Source organism: Mya arenaria, chromosome 11, assembly GCF_026914265.1.
Source record: "Mya arenaria isolate MELC-2E11 chromosome 11, ASM2691426v1".
NCBI classification, from domain to species: domain Eukaryota; kingdom Metazoa; phylum Mollusca; class Bivalvia; order Myida; family Myidae; genus Mya; species Mya arenaria.
In genome coordinates, this window is record NC_069132.1 from 44912199 (window position 1) to 44939581 (window position 27383).

The 27383-nt window shown below is 35.5% G+C and overlaps 3 protein-coding genes across 3 annotated transcripts in view; 1 reads left to right on the top strand and 2 right to left on the bottom strand.

The window, feature by feature from the left end:
- The first annotated feature begins 595 nt into the window (after positions 1 to 595).
- On the top strand, positions 596 to 21826 carry LOC128208163 (aprataxin and PNK-like factor). Its single transcript, XM_052911578.1, has 14 exons — positions 596 to 923; positions 1608 to 1679; positions 2121 to 2287; positions 3269 to 3300; positions 4475 to 4515; positions 5263 to 5365; positions 6025 to 6094; positions 7525 to 7598; positions 9352 to 9666; positions 9784 to 9932; positions 14739 to 15250; positions 15932 to 16048; positions 16215 to 16276; positions 17163 to 21826. The coding sequence occupies exons 1-14, from the start codon at positions 825 to 827 to the stop codon at positions 17474 to 17476; spliced, it is 2127 nt and encodes a 708-aa protein (XP_052767538.1). The 5' UTR covers positions 596 to 824; the 3' UTR covers positions 17477 to 21826.
- Positions 21827 to 21964: 138 nt separating this feature from the next.
- On the bottom strand, positions 21965 to 25281 carry LOC128208164 (uncharacterized). Its single transcript, XM_052911579.1, has 2 exons — positions 24670 to 25281; positions 21965 to 24519 (listed from the first exon to the last, which is right to left on the bottom strand). The coding sequence occupies exons 1-2, from the start codon at positions 24927 to 24929 to the stop codon at positions 23781 to 23783; spliced, it is 999 nt and encodes a 332-aa protein (XP_052767539.1). The 5' UTR covers positions 24930 to 25281; the 3' UTR covers positions 21965 to 23780.
- A 1197-nt stretch (positions 25282 to 26478) lies between these two features.
- Positions 26479 to 27383, bottom strand: part of LOC128208571 (kelch-like protein 26) — a 17376-nt gene continuing 16471 nt past the window's right edge. Inside the window, exons 4-5 of the mRNA XM_052912127.1 lie at positions 27361 to 27383; positions 26479 to 26938 (exon numbers count right to left, since the gene is read on the bottom strand). The exon at positions 27361 to 27383 is cut by the window's right edge and continues 154 nt beyond it. Of these exons, the coding sequence (XP_052768087.1) occupies positions 26688 to 26938; positions 27361 to 27383 (274 nt within the window). The 3' untranslated portion in view covers positions 26479 to 26687. The remainder of the gene's footprint in view (positions 26939 to 27360) is intronic.

Sequence of the window (27383 nt, forward strand, 5' to 3'; positions counted from 1 at the left end):
TTCTAGATGTCATTCATCGCAGGTTTCGCGGCATTTTGGGTACAAAATTACTCCTTTGGCGAATATCCCATCAACCGATAGGGGTAAAACTCCCATTTGGCTTCAAAATTCTGTTTAAGTCACACGTACTTGGGGATGTGGCGGGGTCAAGCCTTAATGCAGCCATTATAGGGCGCGGGCAGCTTTATAAACTCAACAACAACAACAACAACAGAAACACATCCAAAGGATTTTCATAGCACACGCACGCACGCACGCACGCACGCACGCACACGCACACGCACGCACACACACACACACACACACACACACCATGACCAAAAAGGGAGAAAAAAAACATTAATTATAATTAATGATGGGGGGACTGTAATCAGCACTAAATCACAAGAATTATCATTTTAATACTAAGTTTGCTATTTGTTAATTAATTATGGTGGTGTTGCCATAGGGACGTGGTATAACAACGCACCGTGTCCCTACTGTGATCTGGTGTGTAGCAATATAATAATAGAAATGCCTTTAATTCAAGCAATATAGTTGTATTTAACCGAATTAATTTTCTTTTCGATTAATTGTCTTTCGGTTAAATGCTAATTGGAAGCTCTTCAAAAAAATAATAACATGCCGAATTTCTAGAATTGTTCATCATTATCCAATATTCTTGCCTTTTCATACGTGTAATCAATCTGATCTGCTTTTTATAATCACCAATTTTCATCTTATTGAAAGATTTGCACAAGTGCATGCTTTATTTCAGTGCAAATTCAACTCAACACGTTCAGCGTTGATGACCTACTTTCGATGTTGATTGATTTCTGGTCAAAATGAGTGCCATAAACATTTTTAAGCTTGAGAATGGCGATTCAAAGCCAATTTCAATAGATGAAGGCAAAACAGTAATAGGCAGAGGACCTTTCTTGCAGGTATATGATTTCATTACAATTGGAATTAACATGCAACAGGTTGCAAAAAAATGTGGTTTTTGATTGGTTAAGTGTCTTGGACCCAAGATGAGAGGGTCCTGTGTCCGATCCCTTTTTTAGAGATTCATTCATGGCTAGTACTGGTTATCACCCAGGAATGGTAAATCATTTTAAGCAACTTTCAATGTCTGTGTCATAAAAAGCTTTGTAAAGTCTAATTTTTAATGCATTTAATGCTTGTTTTGTGCAAAGAACACTTGGAGTTATGTGGTAAAATATGAATATAACCCTTTAAAATGTGTTTCAAACATTTAATACTTCTATAAATACAATATTAATATTTTTCAAACTCCCCTCTTTTTTCACAAATGCATTTAGACATTAGAGATTTGAAGAATCGCGATATGAATGTCATTTACTATTACTTTCGACTGCTCAACAGGGCTTGCTATGTTTACTGGAATATTGGTACATTTTTTTGCCAATTTCAAAATTATTCAGAGAGAAATCAGTTTCATACATCTATATTAAGCGTTTAAATTTTGATCTAATGGATGTTGCATTTTAGTGTCAATCTATGTGGGAGTCCCTGTAATAGAGTATGAATGATTTTATACATCGTGAATAAGTCTTAACCAAGATAGGAATAGGGCTTATAATGTATGTCTTAATTTTATCTTACAGGTGACAGATAAACGAGTTTCCAGAAATCATGGCGTTCTGGAGGTGTCAGACGGGAAACTCTATATTACACCAGTAAGTTTAACAGTTTGACATAGGATGGTGAGTGTTTCCTCTAAGAAACAAGTTTTCAGGTCTGATGCTTAAGGATTAAATCCTGAGTGAAAACCATAGTGGTTTTATGTATGCGCATTGGAACAGCTGATCATTTTATACAAAAAAAAGTTATCATTTTCTATGCTGAGCTTATGCAAACGTGTCAGAAAATGTCTGTACTATAAAATCAAATGAATTTTTAAGATGTTTATTGTAAGTAAGAAATGGGTCTTTGTGGACCTACCCCATTACCAGTTAATACTGTTAAACTGCATAAATTTATATGTGTGGAATTGTACATTACACTTTATAATATGTAGTCAGCTTCTGATCATTATTTTATTATGAAATATTAGGTAATACATGAAGTTCTTTTGGCAACTGTAGTAACAAGTTAACCATCTACATTGATTTTTTCAGACCCACACAAACCCATGCTTCTTCAAGAGAACTCCAAAGAGTAGCGTCGAGATCATGAAAAAGGATGAAAGACGTCACCTCGAGAACGGACAGATATTTGGTCTCTTGCCTGACAGCCTTTACTTCAAAGTCCAGTGTCCAGTAACAGAAAATGGGACGCCTAAAAGGTAACAGCAGGGCTCATCATAATAGGCACCTTTAATAAAAAGATACAAGTTTCCTGTATGTAAAAATGACTTTAAATAGAAGTAGATTTTACTCTTTCACTGCCTACTGACAAGTCTTAAAGTGATAATTGTATTTACAACCAATGTTACAAACATAAATTTTGTGGGATAAACGTTTATAAATGTAATTACTTAATAATGCATTTGTTGCATTATTATCAATTACTTATAACAAGATTGTAACCATGTATTTAATAACTGAAAACACAAAAATATTAATGACTGGTGGGTCCTAAAAGATTTACTGGGATAAACGATCATCTCATAAGGTAGAAATACCGTGTTTTCTGCACCTTTTTTCAAATTAAACGCGGTATCATTTATAAGAACCCTTGTTTTCTGTATTTATTCATCATTTTCTGTATTTATTCATCCCTTTCTGTATTTATTCATCCCTTTCGGTATTTATTCATCCCTTTCGGTATTTATTAATCCCTTTCTGTATTTATTCATCCCTTTTGGTATTTATTTATTTCATCCCCTCCAGTGAATCAAAATATTTGTACTAATTGTGGTACTGCTTACTTGGGGGTAAGGTTGCATCTTTAAGGTATCTTATACACTTTTATGTGAATTATGGATACATGGTGACACCATATTCTTGGGTATCTTTGGAATAGGTTTTATATGAAGAGGTTGAATATGTGCATATGTAGTATTACACCAAAACAATATTTTAAACAAGCTGTCAGTACTTGATAGATAGCAAAATGGGGAATTTCATTTTCTATTTCAGTTGAAATGTAGAAAAAAACACAGACTGGAATGTCATTTTTTTTACAAATGTTATCAGCAAGCATACAATATCCTTTCAAAGGATGACTAAATAATATGGGTCTAAATTTCGCATCATTGCCAATGACACAATGAAATGAAAGTCTTTGTACATAGGATACCATTAATTTATATTGTATTCTTCAGCAAACCAGTGAAGCGAGAGCCAAAACCAAAACGTAAGTTTTTTTCTCACCATTTCTTATAAACATATTTTATTACTTGAATTTGATGTAAAATCAAATTCAAATTAGACTTAGGGTTTTAGCCAGGTTTTAAAAAAAGACAGGGTGCTGTAAAAAAGGGACAGGTTGCTGAGGGCACATTGTATCGGGCAGTGAATAATTAAAGCAATATGAATTTCATGGAAAATATTAGAAATTGTGCTTATTTGAAATAACATTAGGTTTCAACTACTAAATTTGTAAAGTGTGTTTGAATTCATAATCATATTTTAAGTTTTAATCAAAAGAAAAGAAACAATGATTACCGTGCACATTCTTGTCCCCATCAGGGCAGAGGGGTGCTTTCAAAAACAGACAGGGTGCAGCACCCTCCCATAACCCCTATCTTAAACCTTTAGACTATTTTATACTGATTGATTTTAGCTTTATTCATTGTAATGAAAGCTGATCGCTTATAAAATCCCTCTCAGGTCTGTTTCCTTGACAGAAATCAGTTTTTGGAAAAAAAATTGAGAGGCCATAAGAAAGTACCCCTGGTGGGGATAACCTTTTGGATTAGAGGCGGACACTTGTACAACTAGACCACTCTCACCCCTTTCAGCTCAAACTAGAGATAATGGAAATTTACAAAAATGAAGAAGTTTGTTTGAGCTAGGGAAAATATAGTTAAAATAAAAAGATAATGAAATAAAATAAAGTTGTCCTTAATCAGGTAAAAAAAGCGACAATGATTTCTCATCACACCGGGCAAACCCTATTATTTTATAGGTTGATAATAGCATTTTTCGAGTCATAACATCATATATCAAAATTGGTGCTATGAAACAGAATGTACAAAAAAGTTTAATTCATATTTTGAAAATGTTGGGCTCTTATTGAAATATATAAGATATAGACATTAGTTAAATAGACAATTGTTATTTCTGTACAATTTTTTTATTAGCATGGAAATATATTTTTGATTATTTCTGATTCCATGAATGATTACGAGTGACCATTTGGTTATAAAATTTACCTGGTTAAGTGGTTATCAAACACTTATAGTAAATACCAGTCTCATTCATTAGAAGTTTGATAATGATAAATCTAACACATGTTGTACGCATAGCATCATCGCTCTGGTGAACAAGAATGAGTTATTACATGTTGAATGTTCTGTTTTTTTCAGCTGCTCCCGTGGAAGAAGAAGTTTCCCCATTGAAAACCAAGGTAGAGTTGATACTTATTTCATCTTGCTGGTATCCAGCTTATATAACTTCCTCCAAGAAAAAAAATAGTTTAATGCTTTATTGTGTCTTAATGTAAAGGGATATCAAAAGACCTTTGTTTTCAATTTCACTTCAAATGATTAAAATTATCTGCATCTTCAATTTCTATACCAACACAAAATAATCTTGTAAAGCACTTATACCAGCGCAAAATAATCTTGTAAGGCACTTATACCAGCGCAAAATAATCTTGTTAGGCACTTATACCAGCGCAAAATAATCTTGTTAGGCTCTTATACCAGCGCAAAATAATCTTGTTAGGCACTTATACCAGCGCAAAATAATCTTGTTAGGCACTTATACCAGCGCAAAATAATCTTGTTAGGCACTTTTACCAGCGCAAAATAATCTTGTAAGGCACTTATACCAGCGCAAAATAATCTTGTTAGGCACTTATACCAGCGCAAAATAATCTTGTTAGGCACTTATACCAGCGCAAAATAAACTTGTAAGGTACTGCAAATTTGTAACATAATATACAAGTAAAAGTTATCGATCAGTTATTGCTCCTTCAGAGGCTAAGTACAAACTGCAAATTTTGTTATCCAAATCCCTGAAGCTGGGAAATTTGAGAAATCTTGTATAAAAAACAAACAAAAAAATTGGGCCAAGTCTTTTATAGGGTGGCGGTCTAATGGGGCCTTTCTAAATCCCGCTACTATTCTTACCCTTGTCTTTTATGTTCCAGTGGTCAGGTATTGCGAAGACAGAGGGAGGGGAGGATATAGCTTTGCCCTTAGATAAGAAGAGAGCCCTGCCAGATTGGATGGTGCAGATGGCAAAAACACCAGGTAAACTGTAGAATTTTCTGTTGTCAACATACTGTAGTCTGAATATTACTATGATACTTTTCCAACTGGTTACATTGGGCCATGATTATGAACAGCCTCAAGACCAAGTCTAGACTCAGAATCAGAAAAGCTCTTTTATTAAATTACAAAGAATCTTCTTTATTCAATTTGTTTAACAAAATAAACAAGTGTGAATTATTGTACAAATTTGAATAGTAATAAAAAACAGCAAATTTCATCAGAACTCAACTAGAAAAAAGTTGAAATGAAGATTTTGCAAATTGCATTTTTGTCAATTGAGTCAGAACTCTGACTTGTCACTGTTCATGGCCTTTGGGCCTCTATCCACTTTTCTTAGGTAGTATCAAACTGAAATTGACAACAGTTCAGATACAAAAATTATATTGATCTTTTAAATAAGTGATTTGGAAGTCCCAACAACCATAACAACTTTTGCTTTTAAAGGTCAACGTAGACCAAAAATAAACAGTTAATTATGACAGTGCTATAAGATACATTGAACGGTTTAGGGGTACATTAAATTATGCTCATTTAGTATTCAGTTATAATACATTATAATAATTATCTTTTATGTTATTGATATGACATGCATTGCTTCAATCACTGGTTTAATATGCAAGGTTGTTTTTTATTTGCAGCAAAATCCCCCATCAAAAACAATGACTACACTCCTGCGAAGAGGGCAACCCCAGCAAAGCCAAGAAAAAGGTAAATACCTTGTACAAAAATCCTAAAATTATATTTAAAGATACAGATTCCGAACAAAAATGCCTTTTGCTAAAAATGTATGGTAGAAAAGTGTAGCAGACAATAAACCATGGTGGAGAGCAATTATAGTTTGGCTTGTATCTGTTATTCAAGGTTGTGAATTGTGTTACAAGGGGACAAAATATCATCTTGCTATCATTTGAATGGGTTATATGTATCAGGGCTTCCATTAAGAAATTAAAACTGGAAGTATGAACTTCCTGTCTATCACTTTTGGAAGTTTTACACGAAATAATGGAAGTTTAAGTCTCCATAATACAATATCTTTTTCAACTATTTTTCAACAAATATATTAAAAATCAAATAATTTGCACTGTAAGTTATATTATTAAAATTCATTACTTAAAGACACTTAAACTGATTGAAATTATGACTATAAAAGTAAAATTGACAAAAGGTTTTGATATTATGAACTTCCAAGCTTTCAACTTCGGAAGTTTTCTTCAAAATTATGGAAGTTTTTGTACTTCCAAGGAATCATTTTTGGAAGTTTTTACCCATTTCTAGGGAGTAATATACTTCCAAACTTCCTTTAACGGAAGCCCTGATGTATAGAGAAGAATATGTCAAGTTCGTAGTGAAGAAATATTACGAACATGCTGATTGTAAAATGGGACATTTGATGCAAAATTTCTAAGAAATGGAATAAAGAACAAAATTACAATCTGAAATAGATTTAGCTGTCATGAATCTGCAGTCATTCATCTTAGATATTTGTATTCAGCAAGCAAAACCCTTTCAAATAATATCAATTTTTTATGAGGTTACCAGGCATAAAAAAATAACAAATGGCTCATTAAAAAGATAAACTTATTTGTAGGTTAGATACTGCAGTACTTTTAAAGTGACACTCTTTGTATTCAAAATCAATAAATACACATGTATAACAAACATAGATTTTGAGTGATAAAAGTTAAATACTTTAATACTAACTAATGCATGTTTGGAAAATATTAATTACTGATAACACGATTGTTACCATGTATTTAATAGCTGAACACGCAGAAATATTAAATGATTGGTGAATGCTAAAAGATTTACTATCGCCTCATAAGAAACTAATGTCCCAATTTTGTGTGTCAGGGTTTTAACATCATTGTTAACATCTTTTTTGTTAACTTTCAAAAGTCAAATATAATATCAAATATTTATCATATATATTTTGATAAAACAAATAAAGATAAAATGGTTGTGTCAAATCCTTTTAAGGAGACTGCAGATCATAAGTGAGTCGGTGTCTTTTTGAAAAGTAAAGATTTGAAAAGTTAACAATGATGATGTTAACAACGTTGTTTATTTTAATAAAGGTTCTGGACAATCGGCTTGAATTCATGTACAAACTCTTATGTGTTCATGTTTGTGTTTTACAGAAAGACTGAGAGCGATGAGGATGAAGATTTTGATATAGAGGAGGAGGAGGTGGTGAAGACAACCTCCAGGAGAGGTATGTTCACCGGAAATACGGATTATAAGTATCATTCATGTGTTTCTGTTGAGGATGGGTAAATCTAACCCTAGTGCATTTGAGGAAGCCTGTTCAGCACAGGAGGCATAAAATCCTGCATACCTTAAACTTTCATTTTCTTTTTAAAATTTTAATATCTATTATATCTTGAACAAGTTTGTTAACCAGACATATTGCTCGGGTCACTCAAGAGTAATTGCCCTTTAATTATAGATATAACCTAAAATCAGTCTTGTCTTATCATCAACTTACTAAGCCTTTTTCCAATCCTCATCAAATTTGGTCACAATATGTATGGAAAGAAAATCTCAGTCAGGTTTTATAACTAACCATGTCACTTCAGTCACTCCATTGTTATGACTCTTGAATTTGCAAAACCTGTATTTACAGTGTCCACTCTATAAACTTGGCTGAATGTACATCTACTTATCACCAAACTTGGTGTCCAACAAATGGGACCGGCATATTTTATGATAGATGGCGCTCTTGTTGTAATTCTGATAATTTGTTAAAACAATTTCTGTTATTATTTTGATCATACTGTTTTGAAATTTTGTTATTAAAATTTCTTGAATAATACACTAAGATATAACAATTTTTTGCGTGGTTACTGGTTATGCTTGATTCATTATCAATGGGTGGTGGAAGATCAATTTTGCCAGCACAGGTGACAATAACATATTCGGTAACATGGAATTATCCGTCCAAAATCGATGAAACTGAAGTTCATGTAATTGTTGATATTGAAGGCAAAAGTGTTGGGAAAAGTGCATTTTCAGAATATGGGTTTTCATACAGTTAAAACAAGATCACCAAACCTCACTCTAGTTTCGCAAAGGTTATAGTAGGAGGTGTAAAAACATACGCTCCTTTAACACTTGAATTTATCGGTAGAATGCAATATGTTTTTCAATTACTTACTTAAATGATATCAAGGACAGAAAAAAAGTTTAATTAGACTTGATTGACTGAACATTCCCATGAGTTCAACTGTAGTTGAATTAGAGAAATAAATGCAAATAATAAATGTAATGGTGTTAAGTAGTAAATCAGATTTTATTAAAAAGTTTAGGCACACATTAAAAGTAGATGCGAATATTCGAAGAATAAGGAGAGCTTTACTACTCACCCAAGCGTCGGCGTTGGCGTCACACCTTGGTTAAGCTTTTGCTTGCAAGCACACATAGGTTAATATCTCAGCAACTACTTGAGGTATTGCATTGAGACGTTATACAATGGTACTCAACCTACTTAATGAACCAAGTTAGATAAATCTAGTTTGCATTTAATGCAAATAATAGTCCTTTATTGTTTGACTTAGAAATTCTGGTTAAGGTCTTGCATGTAAGCACACATGGGATAATATCTCAGCAACTACTTGATGTATTGCATTTAGACTTCATAAAATGGTATTTAACCACCCAACCTAGTTGAATAACCAAGTTAGATAACTGTATTTTGCAAATAATGGCTCTTTATTATTAGACTTTAAAATTCTGGTTAAATTTTTGCTATAACCACTTTTAGGTTAATATCTCAGCACATCATGTATTGCATTGAAATCTAATCTAAAGGTGATCCATGCATGTTTTGCCAAAACTTTTCAATCATTACACTGAAAAGCGACAGAATAGTCGAGCCCGCTGTCTGTGTGACAGCTCTTGTTTTATACATTATTATGTTTAACTCATTTGACTTAAATGATCTAAAACATGTCATTTTCTCCTTCCAGGGCGGGTGGTAAAGAGGAAGAGCTATGCGGGCAGCGAAGACGACGATGAAGAAGACTGGGAGGCAGAAGAAGACTATAAGCCGAAAAAGCGTTCACCGGCCAAACGGGCGACACCCAAGGCCAAGCCTAAACCAAAGCCTCGTGCTCGGAAGAAGGCAATGTCTAGTGAGGAAGAAGATTTGGATTCAGAAGAGGAAGTGAAGCCAAAAAAGGGGCGGACAGTGGGCAGAAAAGCGAGGGGTCATGGTGGTGATGAAGTCCCTAGCACATCGTCAAGAGCAAGCAGGGCAGCCAGGGCTAAGAGGAAAAGTTATGGTTAGAGAAAAAGTTTGGATATTTAACACATTTCTACTCAATAGGCTCGTTTAATCTACTCATAATGATGTGCTGAAATGGCATTATGCAAAGAAATTATGGTTGTTTCCCTTTCAGTTGATGACTTTGTGGACTTCTCTGATGAGGAAGCTGTTCCCTCCACTCAGGAAAAGGATGACGACAGTGATTTTGTTGCTGAAGAAATCATTAACGAGGAGTCAGCCAGCGACTGGGAGGAGGATGCGAAGTCAGGGTCACAGAAAAGGGTGAGATATTATTACCGGGTATGGTAAATTTTGGCAAAGTGAATTCAGAAATTAGCCCAGGGATGATGGGAGACATTACAAACAAGGAGAAGTTGTATGAACATTATGTAGCAGTTTCCACCAAAGCCTGTATTGTTTTATAGTTTTTATCTCTTTCAGGCCACAATTTATAAATAGTTTGTTCAGGATTCTAGTCTCTAGGGTTATATATTTATGTCCCCCTTTGAAGAAGAGGGGTATATTGCTTTGCACAGGCATGTCGGTCCGTCGGTAGACCAAAGCTTGTCCAAGTGATAACTCAACAATTCCTGGATGTATGGTCATCAAACTTGACATGAAGGTTGGGCCTGACCAGAAGATGACCCCTATTGATTTAAGGGCTCATCAGGTCAAAGGTCAAGGTCACAGTGACCTTTAATGGTAAAAAGTTGTCCTAGTGATAACTTGACAATGCCTGCACCCATGGCCCCCATAATTGACATGGAGGTTGGGCCTGACCAGTAGATGACTCCTATTGTTTTGGGGGGTCATCGGGCCAAAGGTCAAGGTCACAGTGACCTTGAATGGTAAACGGTTGTCTGAGTGATAACTCTACAATGCCTGCACCCATGGCCCTCATACTTGACATGGAGGTTGGGCCTGACCAGTAGAAGACCCCTATTGTTTTGGGGGGGTCATTGGGCCAAAGGTCAAGGTCACAGTGACCTTGAATGGTAAAAGGTTGTCCGAGTGATAACTCTACAATGCCTGCACCCATGGCCCTCATACTTGACATGGACGTTAGGCCTGACCAGTAGATGGCCCCTATTTGCTTTAGGGTCATTGGACCAAAGGTCAAGCTCACAGTGACCTTGAATGATAAAAGGTTGTCAGAATGATAACTCAACAATGCCTGCAACCATGGCCCTCAAACTTGACTTGGAAGTTGAGCCTGACCAGTAGAAGACCCCTATTGATTTTAGGGGTCAAAGGTCAAGGTCACAGTGACCTTGAAAGCAAACTCGACAATTCCTGGACCTATGGTCATCAAACTTGACATGAAGGGTTGGCCTGACCAGTAGATGACCCCTCTGGATTTTGGGGGTCATCGGGCAAAGGTCAAGGTCACAGTAACATTTAACGCACAAAAGTTAACAAATCTTCTCCCTGTGATATCTCAATGCCTGAACCTATGATCATCAAACTTGACATGGAAGTTGGGCCTGACGAGAAGATGACCCTTATTGAGTTTAGGATTCATCGAGTCAAAGGTCAAGTTTACAGTGACCTTGAATGCGAAAATGTTTCGAGTGATAACTGGACAATGCCTGCACCCATGGCTCTCAAACTTGATTTGATGTTGCGTCTGATCTGTAGATGGCCCCTTATGATTTTAGGGGTCATGTGGTCAAAGGTCAAGATCACAGTGACCTTGAACCAAAAAAATCTTGTCTGTATATTTCATTCAATTGTCCATATAATCCTGACAACATGGCGCTCAGGGGGGCATAATGTTTGACAAACATCTCTTGTTTTTTTCATTTTTATACGCCCGAAGGGTCGTATTATGTTATGGCCTCCATCGTCTGTCTGTCCGTCCGTCTGTCCGTCCGTTAGCAATTCCGTGTCCGGGCCATAACTTGGTAACTAATAAAGTGATTTTCAAATAACTTTATACAAATCATCACTACATTAAAAGGATGTGTCGCGCGCAATTTCCAGGTCCATACCTCAAGGACTAGAATCACCATGGGGGGGCGTTACAACTTTGTCACTAATAAAGTCATTTTCAAATAACTTTATACAAATCATCACTACATTAAAAGGATGTGTCGCGCGCAATTTCCAGGTCCATACCTCAAAGACTAGAATCACCATGGGGGTGCGTTAGCAATTCCGTGTCCGGGCCACAACTTTGTCACTAATAAAGTCATTTTCAAATTATTTTATACAAAGCATCATTACATTAAAAGGATGTGTCGCGCGCAATTTCCAGGTCCATACCTCAAGGACTAGAATCACCATGGGGGGGCGTTACAACTTTGTCACTAATAAAGTCATTTTCAAATAACTTTATACAAAGCATCATTACATTAAAAGGATGTGTCGCGCGCAATTTCCAGGTCCATACCTCAAGGACTAGAATCACCATGGGGGGGCGTTAGCAATTCTGTTTCCGGGCCATAACTTGGTAACTAATAAAGCGATTTTCAAATAACTTTATACAAATCATCACTACATTAAAAGGATGTGTCGCGTGCAATTTCCAGGTCCATACCTCAAGGACTAGAATCACCATGGGGGTGCGTTAGCAAATTTGTGTCCGGGCCACAACTTGTTCACTAATAAAGTCATTTTCAAATAACTTTATACAAAGCATCATTACATTAAAAGGATGTGTCGCGCGCAATTTCCAGGTCCATACCTCAAAGACTACAATCACCATGGGGGTGCGTTAGCAATTCTGTGTCCGGGCCACATCTTTGTTACTAATAAAGTGATTTTCAAATAACTTTATACAAATCATCACTACATTAAAAGGATGTGTCACATGGAATTTCCAGGTCCATACCTCAAAGTCTAGAATCACCATGGGGGGGACTTTAGCAATTCCATGTCCAGGCCATAACTCAAAGACTAGAATCACCAATGGGGGGCGTTAGCAATTCTGTGTCCGGGCCACATCTTTGTTACTCGTCCGTTAGCAATTCCGTGTCCGGGCCATAACTTGGTAACTAATAAAGCGATTTTCAAATAACTTTATACAAATCATCACTACATTAAAAGGATGTGTCGCGCGCAATTTCCAGGTCCATACCTCAAAGACTACAATCACCATGGGGGGGCGTTAGCAATTCTGTTACCGGGCCACATCTTTGTTACTCGTCCGTGAGCAATTCCGTGTCCGGGCCATAACTTGGTAACTAATAAAGCGATTTTCAAATAACTTTATACAAATCATCACTACATTAAAAGGATGTGTCACGCGCAATTTCCAGGTCCATACCTCAAAGACTAGAATCACCATGGGGGGGGCGTTAGCAATTCTGTTTCCGGGCCACATCTTTGTTACTCGTCCGTAAGCAATTCCGTGTCCGGGCCATAACTTGGTAACTAATAAAGCGATTTTCAAATAACTTTATACAAATCATCACTACATTAAGAGGATGTGTCGCGCGCAATTTCCAGGTCCATACCTCAAAGACTAGAGTCACCATGGGGGTGCGTTAGCAAATCCGTGTCCGGGCCACAACTTGGTCACTAATAAAGTCATTTTCAAAGAACTTTATACACAGCAACATTACTTTTAAAGGATGCGTCATGAGCAATTTCCAGGTCCATACCTCAAAGACTAGAATCACAATGGGGGGGGGGCGTTAGCAATTCTGTGTCCGGGCCACATCTTTGTTACTAATAAAGTGATTTTCAAATAACTTTATACAAATCATCACTACATTTAAAGGATGTGTCACATGGAAGTTCCAGGTCCATACCTCAAAGTCTAGAATCACCATGGGGGGGACTTTAGCAATTCCTAGCAATTCCATGTCCAGGCAATAACTCAAAGACTAGAATCACCATGGGGGGGCGTTAGCAATTCTGTGTCCAGGCCACATCTTTGTAACTCGTCCGTAAGCAATTCCGTGTCCGGGCCATAACTTGGTAACTAATAAAGCGATTTTCAAATAACTTAATACAAATCATCACTACATTAAAAGGATATGTCGCGCGCAATTTCCAGGTCCATACCTCAAAGACTACAATCACCATGGGGGGCTTTAGCAATTCTGTGTCCGGGCCACATCTTTGTTACTCGTCCGTTAGCAATTCCGTGTCAGGGCCATAACTTGGTAACTAATAAAGCGATTTTCAAATAACTTATATACAAATCATCACTACATTTAAAGGACCTCAAGCCGAATCTTCTTCGGGCGTATAATGCTCCGTTTCGCGGTGCTCTTGTTTAATAATGGAAATTGGTTAGATTAGAAAAGAAAAAAACACATACCTATCTTCCCACTCCCTGAAAATGATGGTAGGTAGCCACCAAATTAACTATTTATAACTTATGGCCTCAGTTCAAAACAGTAAGAAGTTTTTACAGTATAGGGAGATTCATTCCAGTTTCTTCTTCATCTACATGTATGAGTTCAGATTGTTCTCTTGAGCACATTGCTATCACTGTGTCTTGACTGCCATTGGCTACAGTTAATGTTGTGAAGAGGCTATATTTACCAGCATCATGTGATTTTTCAAGCATTTAGCACCTCACTAGCTTTTAGTGTTAACTTTTGTTCATACGGGACTATTTAAAGAAAATCAATGATTGTGATAACACTGTCCAGCACTGCATATAGCTTTGACTCGGCATTGGGCGGGAGGGTGACAGGCCAAATTATAGTAATAGAAGTGGCATGCTATATGCTTATATTGTGGGATATTGTAAAAAAACAGACTATACAGATAATGCCCATGGTAAGAAAAGGCATTGGCAGATAGCAAAATCTGCAAAAAAAACAGTAGTTGTTTCAGTAACTAAGACATTGATTATGCATATGAAACCAAATTGAAATAATGTGTTGTTCTAGTTACCTGACTGACCAAATAAAGGATTCCAACTTGGCTCGAATTTTCCATGGCTCGAGGTATTTTCGCTGGTCTTTGGGAGTTTGAGCCAATGGGGTTTGGCTGTATATACATTTGTACTTTAATAGTACATAATAAGATAATTTTCCTTAATAAAATGTTTTTCTTACCTGTTATAACCTGTTATTTACTTATCATCAACAGGCATCACAATTTATTTAATTTTGTTTGGTTTTACAGACTGGCAGACAGGCATCAAGCGGTAGCAGACGATCATCACGAACAGTTGGGCGAAAAAGCAAGTACGCTGATTCAGACGAAGAATTTGAATCATCTGACGATGAGTTTGTCCCAAAATCTTCAAAGAAACGCAAACACGCGGGGAGACCAAGTAGGGGAAAAGGAAGACCAAGAAGAAAGAAGAAGAATATGAGCAGTGACGAAGAAGAGGAAGAAATGTCGGTAGAGGAATCAAGTTCAGATGACTATGTCGCACCTAAACGAGACCCTAAAACTAAGAAGCGGAAAGATGGTGAAGAGTCTGGAGAGGATGAATCTGAAGAGGAAAAGCCAAAAAGGAAGAGGGCGAAGAAAGCAGTATCAGAGGAGGATGAAGAAGATGAGAGTGATGATGATAATGATGATGACGATGAGGATGATGAGAGAACAGATATAAGAAAAGCAGTGAAGAAAGTGCGTCAGCTGAAAAGTAAACACAGACCACCCTGCATGTTTGGCAAGAAATGCTACAGGTATGGCTTGATTATTTACGTGATAACCTATTAACAAGATTATTATTGTAATGAATAGGTTTGTATTTTACACAAACTAAAATATTCCCTTTTGTATCTACATTTTAAACTGTTTTGTCGTCTGCAAAGCAGGGCTGACACCCTCTGATCACTTGATCTGTTTCGATCCGTTGGCGTCACACTTCCGTTTCCATCAATCACTTTTGCATAACTTGTAGAGTCCTAAAACATATTCATATTGGTCATAGTCAGTTCATTATCTATATCTATTTTGGGTAGATAGGTCAAAGAACAAGGTCATGGTGACCTTCACTAGAAAAGTTATGGGCAACAGACAATACGTCCAATTTGCAGAATTCTAGTTTAGGGAATCAGTACATTTACTTGTAATATGCAGTAATTGAAAAAGTACAATATATTTATGTAAATTTATACGGGATAAAATCCATTTTAGGTATGAGAATCACAAATGTTTGAAGTTTTGATGTCTTGAAACCACGTATTATTTTGGTATCATTTGGAAGGATATTAAGTATGTAGAAATTATGCGAGTGTTTAGAAAATCAACAAGTATAATATTTCAAACGAGCCTTTGTATAATTGTTGGATAAAAAGTATAGTTGTTGGTCAGATGCCTATAATATAAACTAATTCTACCGGGTACTTTTTTTAACATTGTAGAAAGAATCCAGAGCATTTCACTGAATTCAGCCACCCAGGGGACGTGAGTTATGACGAGCACTCTGACCTTGATGATGACGACATCCCAGATTGCCCATATGGTCACACCTGCTTCAGGTAAGCACTGTCCATATAGCTTAATCTTTTGTTGGATATCACTGCCAGTATGGCTCAACATTTTAAAGTCTGGTCACATATTTCTTGTGTTTTTTAAATATTTTCAAAACTAAAACTGTTGAAAATCCCTCTGTTTACATATTAAAATTGTTTGTATCTCTTTTAGGACAAATACAAGCCACTTGAAGCAGTACAAGCACCCTATTAAGGACAGGGATGAGGAAAAAGGTGGGTGTGCTATAAGTTGAAACACTATATATTTTACAACAATTGTGAAGAAAGAAATGATAACTTGTACTAAGTCAATGTTGTTGTCACGATGTTGCGCGCTAGCGTGGTCTTGTGTTGTGGAGGAAACCCAAGTACTCGGAGAAAACCTTCTTGTGCGGCATGGTGACCACTAACCAGTTGTATTTAATTAAAGTCAAATTGAGTGTTTTTAATTAAAGTCAAATTGAGTGTGAACTGCCAAAAATGTTTTGTATGTATTTATGATCATAGTAAAAGTTTTATTAAAGCGATAATTGATTATCTTAAGCAAATCATAAAGACAGATAAGGCAGGTAATTTTGTTAATCTCCATGAGGGCAAAGGGGTGATACAAAAAAAGACCGGGTGCATTCTATTACTCTTTAGCGAAAACCCTATTGATAATTCAGTTCATTTGTGTATGAAAAGATTTGGTCATTGCAGGGATAGTGAAATCTGATGAGTTAACGACTTCAAATTATCTGTGCATTGACCAAATACCTGTTACTTGTTCATCATTGGGATGTTAAATGATTCATACACTTAAAAGGACACCCTTATTCAAAATTAATTCAAACACATGTAAAACAAACATACATTTTGAGTGATAAACCTTCAACTACTTACTAAATCATGCATTTCTGGAAAATATTAATTACTGATAACAAAATTGTATCCGTGTATTTAATAGCTGAAAACGCAATAATATTAAATGATTGGTGAATGCTAAACTGTGATCTACTATCATTTCCTAAGGTAGAAATGCCATATTTTTACTGCACCTTTCTAAATGGTAAGTTAGAATAATTGTATTAAATATGGTGAATCTTATTTGGGAGTAATAGTGCATCTTTAACTGATCCAGGTAAAGTCCACGATGATGATGATGATAAAGATGAGGACGACAAAGACAAGAATGATAAAGACTCAAAACAAAGTGTTAAGAAAACAGTGATCGCCAAGAAAGCAGCTGATAATGATGACGACGAAACAGGGCCCAATACATATGACTACAATGATAGTTTTATAAACGACCGGAGTCAAACACAGAAAACAGACGAGCCAGATGAAGGGTCCGAAGATGATGAAGACGATGAGGATGAGGAGGAGGATATCGATGAATTGAAAAAAGAGGCGAAAAAGTTTATCAAAAATGACAAGTTGACAACTCCTGTGTGAAAACTTGTGGATGTGGAGAGTGTTAGGTTATGGTTGGGTGAATGTGTTTGTTAAGTTGTATTGTGTGAATGGAGTTTTTCGACGGGGACACTTTGTATAATGTCAATAAGTAATGACTTATAATGGTTGTGTGTGAGTAACATGAAATATTTGTATGAAATTATCAATATACGCTTCTGGTGTACACAAAGCTGATTCAAAAGCTTACGGTTTTTAACCTGCATTGTGTGGAATGATTTTAGGTGCATTTTTAGTTTCGTAAACATTTTCATTACCTTTATGTAGTATTTTAGTCATTATTTCAGAGAAATATGGATGCTAAACCTGTTTCTGATCTTTTATTAGAGTATTAGGGCTGTTGTTCCTTGCTTGTTGTTGTTTTTCGAAGAGTACAGTTGAGATATTGTCATAGCCTAAGACTCTGTGGCAGTGGTGACTTTTACATATTTTAAGGTTTTTAATGTTCACATGGACCTTATTTTACAATGAGAACTAGTGTGCGTAAAACTTGGATTTTAAAGCTTCACTCTCACAAGTTGACAGTTTTTACCTTTGTAAAAAAAATGTCTCAGATTCAACTCATTTTGGCATCAGTGCCTTCTATTCAGTCATATAAGATGCCATATAAGATAACTCACAATAGAACAGATCCCAATTGTTTGAAAAGCGTTTTTGCCATAAAATATGAGTTTTCAAACATAAATATGAAAACTGCAATCTGATCTTTTGTCAGCAATCTTATACATGTATGACTGGTTTCCAGACATTTACGCAAAAACTGGCTCATTCAAAGACAAAAAAAGTTGTCAAAACAATTGTGAGAGTGCAGCTATGGCCCTTGATCTATTGAGAAAAACGGACGAGCGTTTCCAACTGCTTGCCATTTTCTTGTGTTTTAAATCATTTCAGATTACAGTTAATGTTTGTATACATACATCATTTATGGAGATAAAAAATATGTTCTTGGCTTGTTTTTGGAGAAGCTTAATTGTGTGACCCCTTGATCTCAGATGTGTTAGAAATTTCTCCTTTGCATAATCATAGATATAAATAGATGCATCACATTTTTTTTCAATTGTAAAACATATAAATAATGGCATTTTTTCATAAAATTCATTTGATAATAAGTTTGATAACCCGACAATTTTCCTCCCCTAAATTAAGTATAGCTTCTTCTTTTTTTAAAGTTTCATTTCTTTAAGGCAGTTAAGCCTTCTATTTAATTTGTGTTGTTTGCGTAACATTTTACGGAAATTATTAACGATGTTTTGTCGTCTGGTTATTAAGACGGTCTCAATTGGTACAAATAATGCGGAACTATTTTGTTTTATTTCACATTATATCTTATTAAAATAGAAGTTGATTAAGGCAGCAAAATGTTCTATTTAATTTCAGGGGTTTGCTTAATTTTTTACGAAAATTATTGAATGGGTCTCCATAGCTATAACTAATGCGTAACTTTATTGTTTTATTTCTCAGTTGGTGTACTTTTTTTCTAAACAGAAAACAATAAGATTATTATATAAAAAATGTCGAGCATCACCTTTGGTAATTTGGTAGCACTTTATCAAAGCACATATTTTTTTACATATTTTTTTATCGCTTTTTCAAATAAATATTTCTGCATAGTTATAATATCTGTTTCTTAATTGAAACCTTTATTGGTCACTTTTGGCAAAGTGCATTTGATTTTGGGACTTATTTTTAACACTCACTTAACATTTTACTTCAATTCTTGATATTTTCATATTTCGTCTCCTGCTTGTAGAAAAGATGGCCCCATGATCACTTCATAAACTGACAGTTGTAAGTGTTTTATAATTATAAACATAGCTTTTTAATGTTGCTGGCCATATTGACTCAAATATCATGAATCATTTTTACATATTTCTACGTATTCTGCATGTTGTTGATTTTAAGTGATTTTATGTGAGTACGAAGTAGAAGGATCGTTACTTAAAGTCTACAATTATGAAATATTTGTTTTTAATTGGAAAATTTTCTTGGTTGAAGATTCATCCAGTCTCTTTTATGTTGCAGCATTATTTTATTATCCACATGTTTTGTTTAAAAAAAATTGTCAGAGGTTGCGAAATTTCATGTGTATAATTATGTACTTGTAAGAAGAGCTACACATTAGAGTTTATTATTTGTTTGCAAAATATTTTGTCAATGTCTCTCAACGATACTGAAATGAATCACTCCCTCATGCTTTTGTATCTGCTATTTTAAATGTGTACAATGTGCCAATACCTTGATGATATAACACAAAAATAGAAGTGCAGTTTACACATACCTTGATGACAAATGCACAAAAAGAAGTGCAATGTACACATACCTTGATGACAAAAGTAACATAGTGCACAAAAAGAATGCAGTGTACACATACCCTGATGACAGAGTGCACAAAAAGAAGTTCAGTGTACTCATACTTGGATGACATAGCACACAAAAAGTACAATGTACACATACCTTTATGACATAGTGCACAAAAAGAAATGCAGTTTACACATACCCTAATGACATGTGCACATAAAGAAGTACAATGTACCAATTACTGATGATATAGTGCACATAAAGAAATACAGGGTACCCTTACCTTGATGACATAGGGCACAAAAAGTGCAATGTGCACATACCTTGATGACACAGGGCACAAAAAGTGCAATGTACACATACCTTTATGACACAGGGCACAAGAAGTGCAATGTACACATACCTTGATGACATAGTGCACTTAAAGAAGTATAGTGTACCCATACCTTGATCACATAGGGCACAAAAAAGTACAATGTACTCATACCTTGATCACATAGGGCATAGAAAGAAGTACAATGTACACATACCTTGATCAAATAGTACTCAAAAAAGTACAATGTACCCATACCTTGATCACATAGGGCATAGAAAGAAGTACAATGTACACATACCTTGATCACATAGGGCATAGAAAGAAGTACAATGTACACATACCTTGATCACATAGGGCATAGAAAGAAGTACAATGTACACATACCTTGATCACATAGGGCATAGAAAGAAGTACAATGTACACATACCTTGATCAAATAGTACTCAAAAAAGTACAATGTACACATATGTTGATCACATAGGGCACAAAAGTTGAAAAATGTTTACCAACCTTGATGACATTGCATACACAAAAAGAACGATGTCACCAACCTTGATGACATAGCGCACAAAAATAAGTACACACATTCGCTTACTCTTACACTAGCGTCATTTTGCAGCCTCTTTATTATTGTATTTAGTACTACGTTAAAGTGGCAACTATTTTAAAATGACTTGTGAATTATTTTTTTATACGTTATTTCATTTTGCATTTAAATTGAATTATTATAAACAATGATTTCTTGGTCTCTATCACATGTGTACTGATATTCAGTATAGTAAAATATTATTTGTTTTAAGGTGTTTCATCTATAATTTATCACAGCCCAGATAGCCATATTCAGTATAGTAAAAAAAATATACAAATTAAGGTGTTTCATCCATCATTTAACACAGACCCATGAGCTAAATTGTTAAGTTTCTATGCCTGGTAACCACATACGAATTAATATCATTTGAAAAGGAATTTGCATGTAAACTTGCAATACTGTGTTATATAACACTCAACTCAAACAATTGTTGAACTTACGAAATAGAATTCTTGTATAAAGCTTTGCTATTTATCTTTCGGCTAGTTTGTGGAACTTATTTGATTGGTTAATAGTAGCTGTTGGACAAATATTGACTAATCAATAAACATTTTGGTTAACTTTAACCAGCCAATTTAATAAAACTGGTTAGTTCATTGGTTTGGCCATAGTTGGCCAAAATGTTTATTGATTGGTCAATATTTATCCAAGAAGTACTTTTATCCAATCAAATCATTTAAAGAGGAAACTTAAACGAAAGATAACCTGTGGACAACTTATCAATGTGTTATACAGTTGGCTGCTGAAGAATAAACTAGCTGTGTACAATTGGATGCAGTTTTTTTATTAATTAACTATATTTATATGAAAAACTACAGAAACATGCTCAGTAGCCAAAAGTTTAAACATAAACCCCGTTTAATGGCACAGGGTAAACACCAAAGACATAGAACACAAAAACACATCACAAACAACATGTTAAGTATATTAATTGGGTCTTACATAATTCATTCTCTATTCATATGATACCAATATCTTATGGGGCTATCGGGCATTTTTTTGATGGATGGAACACCTTCAAGTTTTCTTTAATTCCTTAAAACACAAGATATTGTAATTTTCAGGAAACATTGATGCAATGATATGAAAGAGTATAAAATACAAATATATGGCTCAGAGTCAATGTCCATTCTGTATGTGTTGTTATTCTATCCAGGCTCCATCTGTCAGGCTTAAAGCTACACTCTCGCAGATTGACAGTTCAACATTTTTTTTCATTTTTTGTCTCCGAATCAGCTGATCTTGGTATGAATGCCTTCAGTTCAGTCATACATGTATATCAAATAACTTACAATATTACAGACCTCAATTACTTGGGGAAACTCCCGAAAATTTCATTTTTCTTAAAGTGTTAATAAACAACACTTTTATCCATTAAATATCAATATTCGACCGTAAACATGAATAGCTGCAATCTGATCTTCTGTTAGGAGTCTTATATCACTAGTTTTTAGACATTGACGAAAAATTGGTTCATTCCAAGACAACAACAAAAAGAAGAAAAAAAGTTGTCAAAATGGGGATTCTGTGAGAGTGCAGCTTTAATGCATGAAATTGCTAGTTTCCAGAATTTGAATGATGAGAGTCATTACACCATATAGACCAAAATTTACAAATCATTAGATATTTCGGCGATCTGTATCCTAACTCAAGAAACGAAACAGCATTAAATTGGATACATTTAATAAGCAAATGATGTTATTTCAAAATATGATAAAAAGTAAATGTTTACCAGCCAAAAGGAAAATGCAATTGGTTTAAAATCTTTTACGTTAATGCATTCAGAGAACGAGTGGGATCATTTTCGCTTTTAGAAAGTATTCAAGTATGATTATATGACCAAAAACCGATCACGTTTTAGCTATAAATAGCCACGACTTGAACATACATGCAGTGGGATCATTTTCGCTTTTAGAAAGTATTAAAGTATGATTATATGACTAAAAAATTATCACGTTCTAGCTATAAATAGCCACGACTTTAACATGCATGCATTAAAAGGAAAAAAATGCCTCTATTTCTAATCATTTACCATTTCCCCAAATTTTGGACAGGACACAATTTAAAGCCAAAAATAAAACAAGACTAGGCTAACAGTAAGTGTTCAGGACTCTCCCATTGGCTATAATTGAAATTTATAAGCTAATAAAGCTTTATGATTGTTTATTTTTATTTTTAACAGTGTGTGTACTAAATGTATAACCAAGGAATATTTTATGATGAAATCTTCCAAAATTAATCATAAACAACTCATACCATTCAAAGGACACGGTTTTAATACTAAAGTTAGTTCATTGGCCGAATGTTTAGAACTGAAAACGTTTACAACGTTGTAAACGTCATCGGTCTGCACATTTTACACATGTTCTTGGTCAATCAAATGGACTAAAGTCATATTCTCTTAAAGCTGCACTCTCACAGATTGAACGTTTTGACAACTTTTTTAATTTTTTGTCTTGGAACGAGCAAATTTTTGCGTAAATATCTGCAAACCAGTGATAAAAGACTGCTGACAAAAGATCAGATCGCAGCTTTACATATTTCCATCCCAAAATTGATGTTTTATGCATTTTTCTTAAACCGTTAGTAACGGTTTAAGTCATAAAACATGAAATTTGGAATGGAAATATGAAAATCAGCGATCTGATCTTTTGTCAGCAGTCTTATATCACTGGTTAGCAGATATTTACGCATTTTTTTTCTAATTCCAAGACAAAAAATAAAAGAAGTTGGAAAAACGATAAATCTGTGAGAGTGCAGCTTTCAAGACAAAAAACAACGTATTGTAAGTTCATTTCCAATAAACATCATTCTGCTGGATCACCTGTAACTGTTCTGGTTTCATTATATATTAATGTTAATAATATGAACAATTAATTTATACTTTATCAACAGTTTAGACAGACACTGTTAGGTACAAGTATATATCAAAAAAATGATTATATTGTCAAAAAGTGTTCGTACATCACGTCAACTAACGTCAAAAATGAAGTCCAGATAAATATAACAAATGACATCCATTCAGATGCATCTTTGATGCTTTGCATCGGCAATCGTCTTATAAAAACTCGGTATGGCATGTTTTACAATGTAAGTGGAAGCTGCCGAGTTGCCAGGGAGGATCTCCTTGACAGTCGCTTTGGCAGCTCAAGTCCAACATTAGCTTTCTTTGCACCAAATGCATCCGACGATCGTCTTTTGGAAATTTTGGCATCTTTCTTTGGCTTTGCTTTTGGGTTTCCGCTTTCTTTGTTAATCGGCCTCATTGATAGATTGACCGTTTTCTCGGTGTCTTTTGTTATTTTTGGTTGCCCGCTGTCGGTCTCGTTATCCTTTTCCGTAGCTAAAACGTCTGAACTTTCTGCGCCATGGCCATTTTCGCAGCTCGGAGTTTCTTCAACACTGGTCAGTTTAATTTGAAACGGCTTCATTCTCGACATATCTTCGGCGGTTATGGAGCCGGTAGAACGTCGGCGGCTTCCGAGATACATTCCAAGCGCCTCTGTTTTCTCCACGTCGGACCGCAATGTCATTTCATTTAAACCGGAAGTCAGCTCTTCAGCACTTCCGCCCTTAAGGATTTGGACTTCGACCTGAGAGACGCCTGGTGCATCTACACTGTCAGTGGCGTCATAAGAATCCATTTCCGCCGGATGTATGTTCAGTTGGGATTCGGAGGCAGAGGTCCGAAGGCGCTTCTCGCGCTCCAGCTCTTCATAATCGTTCAAATGGAGGGCGTGGTATTCCTTCAGGTACTCCTTGTGCATGCTGCGGTACTTCCGGTCAAGCTGTTCCATTTCTTTACGCCGCCACGCGTTATACCTGTAATTAGTTAACAAGCTGTTTTCAAAACCGTTGTATAAAACTCACATGTTAACATTCGTTCTCTAGCCTTCAAAGAATATTTAAGGCTACAACGACTATTTCTGGCCAAAAAAAAATCAAATGTTAAAAGAGCAAGCGCTCACGGACCTATTCTGTGATTTTCCCAGGTACGCATCCACACCCGGTGTCGTCTTGTTGATGTTTTCCTCAAGGTCACGGCATACAAGCCGCGCTTCCGCGTCGGAGCTCTTCCGCCTGCCCGTCTTGTGCTTGTCCACTTCCGCCTGTCGCATTTCCAACTTCCGGTCCTCCATTTTGTTCCGGCTCCAGCTCCGCATCTCGTTATCCAGACGATTACTTCCGGTGGCGTAATTCTTGCCATAGCGCGCATACGACTTTGGATTCATAGCTTAAAATGTTTGTGCTTTCATTAGAAATATATATTTAATTGTTTTATGATAACAATCTCTTGTTAACACTATTTAAAATATAACATATACGTGTGTTTTCTGTTTCTGCTTACATGTTTTCACTTTTATTAATAAAGTCATATCAAAATCATTTTAAAGTTTTATTTCATCAGTGTAAAATAACCCGTATTTTTGCGATGACTTTTTGACTTCTTATTTATCATTGCATGAAATCGAAAAGTTAATGAAATTTTAATCAATTGATGAATATTTTAGAAAATGTTAATCTTTAATCAAAAATCGGATATTTTCAATCAAACTTGTCATGATAAATAACGCAAGCCGCATTGAATAATTTAGTATAATGTTGTCAAATGAAGCTAGACAGATTAGATACAGCGAAATATTTTATTGGCATCAATCCGAGGTAGATTATCAATCTTAACTTCTTTGATTTTCTTTGATTTTCATCATTCAAGCGTCCATCTGTTACATTTCGACTTTTTAAGAGCTTTTACCGTCGAAGTATTCATGAACCTCTTTAAAGCTGCACTTTCACAGATTGACAGTTTTGACTTTTCTGTTTATATTTGTCAACTTTTTGGGGCATCGATGCCTTCAATTCAGTCATATAAGATAACTCACAATAGAACTGATCTCAATTGTTTAGAAAACTGCTGAAAATTTCATTTTTCTTCAAGTGTTAGAAATGCTTTTAGCCATAACATATTAATTTTCGGTCGTAAATATGAAAAACTGCCAGTTAATCTTTTGTCATCAGTCTTATTTAACTGATCTCCAAACATTTACACAATCATTGGCTTATTCGAAGACCAAAAATTAAAAAAAATATTGTCAAAACAGGCAATCTGTGAGAGCACAGCTTTAAAATGTGAAAACGTGCGTGAGCTTAAAGTGCGCATTTTCTTTTTCAAATGCAAATGAAAAAAGTTAAGTATAAATAGATAATGAGACGAAATCAATTAAGTGGTAGAACTAATTCATTAAACTCGACCAATAATGCCCATATCTTAGGGGAAATGATTAAACCTAAGTAATAAAATAACACCATAAATATTTGTTTATTTTTAACAATCTTGCATGCTCATCTCATTAAACACTTAAAACCGTATGCTTCTGATAGATATACAATAGTGGATATAAAACACATCCATATTAAATATTTATCAACACAAAAGAATTAACCAAGGCGATATCGAACGATGTCATCGGTGGATCGGATTCAGCCTTCAAAATGGAAATATTTTGTTTATTAAAATCTTAATTACTAGTAACAATAACACTAGTTTTAATCAGTTAATATATCCTATACAGGGAGAAACACAATTGTCCAGATGTATATGACGCTTTTTATACGATTTTCATTGATGGAATCCTGCCAATGTCATTTTTTATAAAGATATTTGTATTTCTTATGGCAATTTGTTTTTTTCTTTTCCTGCCTGGTACGTAGATTTTGAAATTGCCTAAACCTGGCGCAAAACATAGTTTTAGAATCAATATGGTATGGCCCAATGTGTACAGTTCACTGCAGGTGTGGTATTCGATATAAAGCTTACTTGGATCTTAGAACGATGTAGCTAATCGGATTACGTGTTAAAATTTGAGTACCTATACAGTGAATGGAGTCAATGTGGTATGGCCGTTACATTTACATAAGTGGCATATTGTATACCACCCGGATCAAGTCACAGAACACAACACAACTGAACTAGCTCCTCCACAAGACACAATCTACCACATAATCCAGTGGTCATACAACAAGATATCATTAAAGTTAAAGTCCCTGTTGTGTATCGGGACGGTGAGCCGGACACACTCCGCGTTGGCGTAGCTGTAGCGGGGCGGCAGGGAGAACACCGTCCGCCACTTCCGGGTCTTGGGCGTGTAGAAATCCACGTCCCGACATTCCTGGTCCTTCTGATAGCTCTTGCCGCCGAAAAAGTAGATCCTTTTCCCTGATAAATAGGATGAATTGTACGGTTATATTTTAGACAAACCTGGAACTATAAAAAGAAATGGCATAAGAAAAAAATGGTTTGCCTAAGGTGGGATTCTAACCCACGGCTGGGGAACCAGACTGTGACCTCAATGCAGCAGCGCTTTGGCCATCCTGACTTAATAGCATTCCAACGACGACCGCGGCAACGGCGACAATGAAGGTGACGATGAAGATGGTAGTGGTGGTCGTGGCGGCGTTGACCATAATGAATAGGATGATAGTGGTTTGAGGATGTTTAGCATGAACTGCTCGTTACACACGCCATCAACAATATATAATAATCGTGTGTACGGTTGAATACCCAATTAGAAGTACGGATCCCGGGGACATTGGCCTTGTTATTGAGCATGTGCGAGTGGTCTAGGTCCCGAACCCGTTATGACGTTTGCTTTTAACATTAAATACCACATTTAAAATACATACCTAGG

Coding starts and splice junctions, on each gene's coding strand:
- LOC128208163 (XM_052911578.1), top strand. CDS start 825: ATGAGTGCCATAAACATTTTTAAGCTTGAGAATGGCGATTCAAAGCCA. Junction 6,095..7,524: donor CCAGCAAAGCCAAGAAAAAG/GTAAATACCTTG, acceptor TGTGTTTTACAG/AAAGACTGAGAGCGATGAGG. Junction 9,933..14,738: donor AGTCAGGGTCACAGAAAAGG/GTGAGATATTAT, acceptor TTGGTTTTACAG/ACTGGCAGACAGGCATCAAG.
- LOC128208164 (XM_052911579.1), bottom strand. CDS start 24,929: ATGAATCCAAAGTCGTATGCGCGCTATGGCAAGAATTACGCCACCGGA. Junction 24,520..24,669: donor CTGGGAAAATCACAGAATAG/GTCCGTGAGCGC, acceptor AACTAATTACAG/GTATAACGCGTGGCGGCGTA.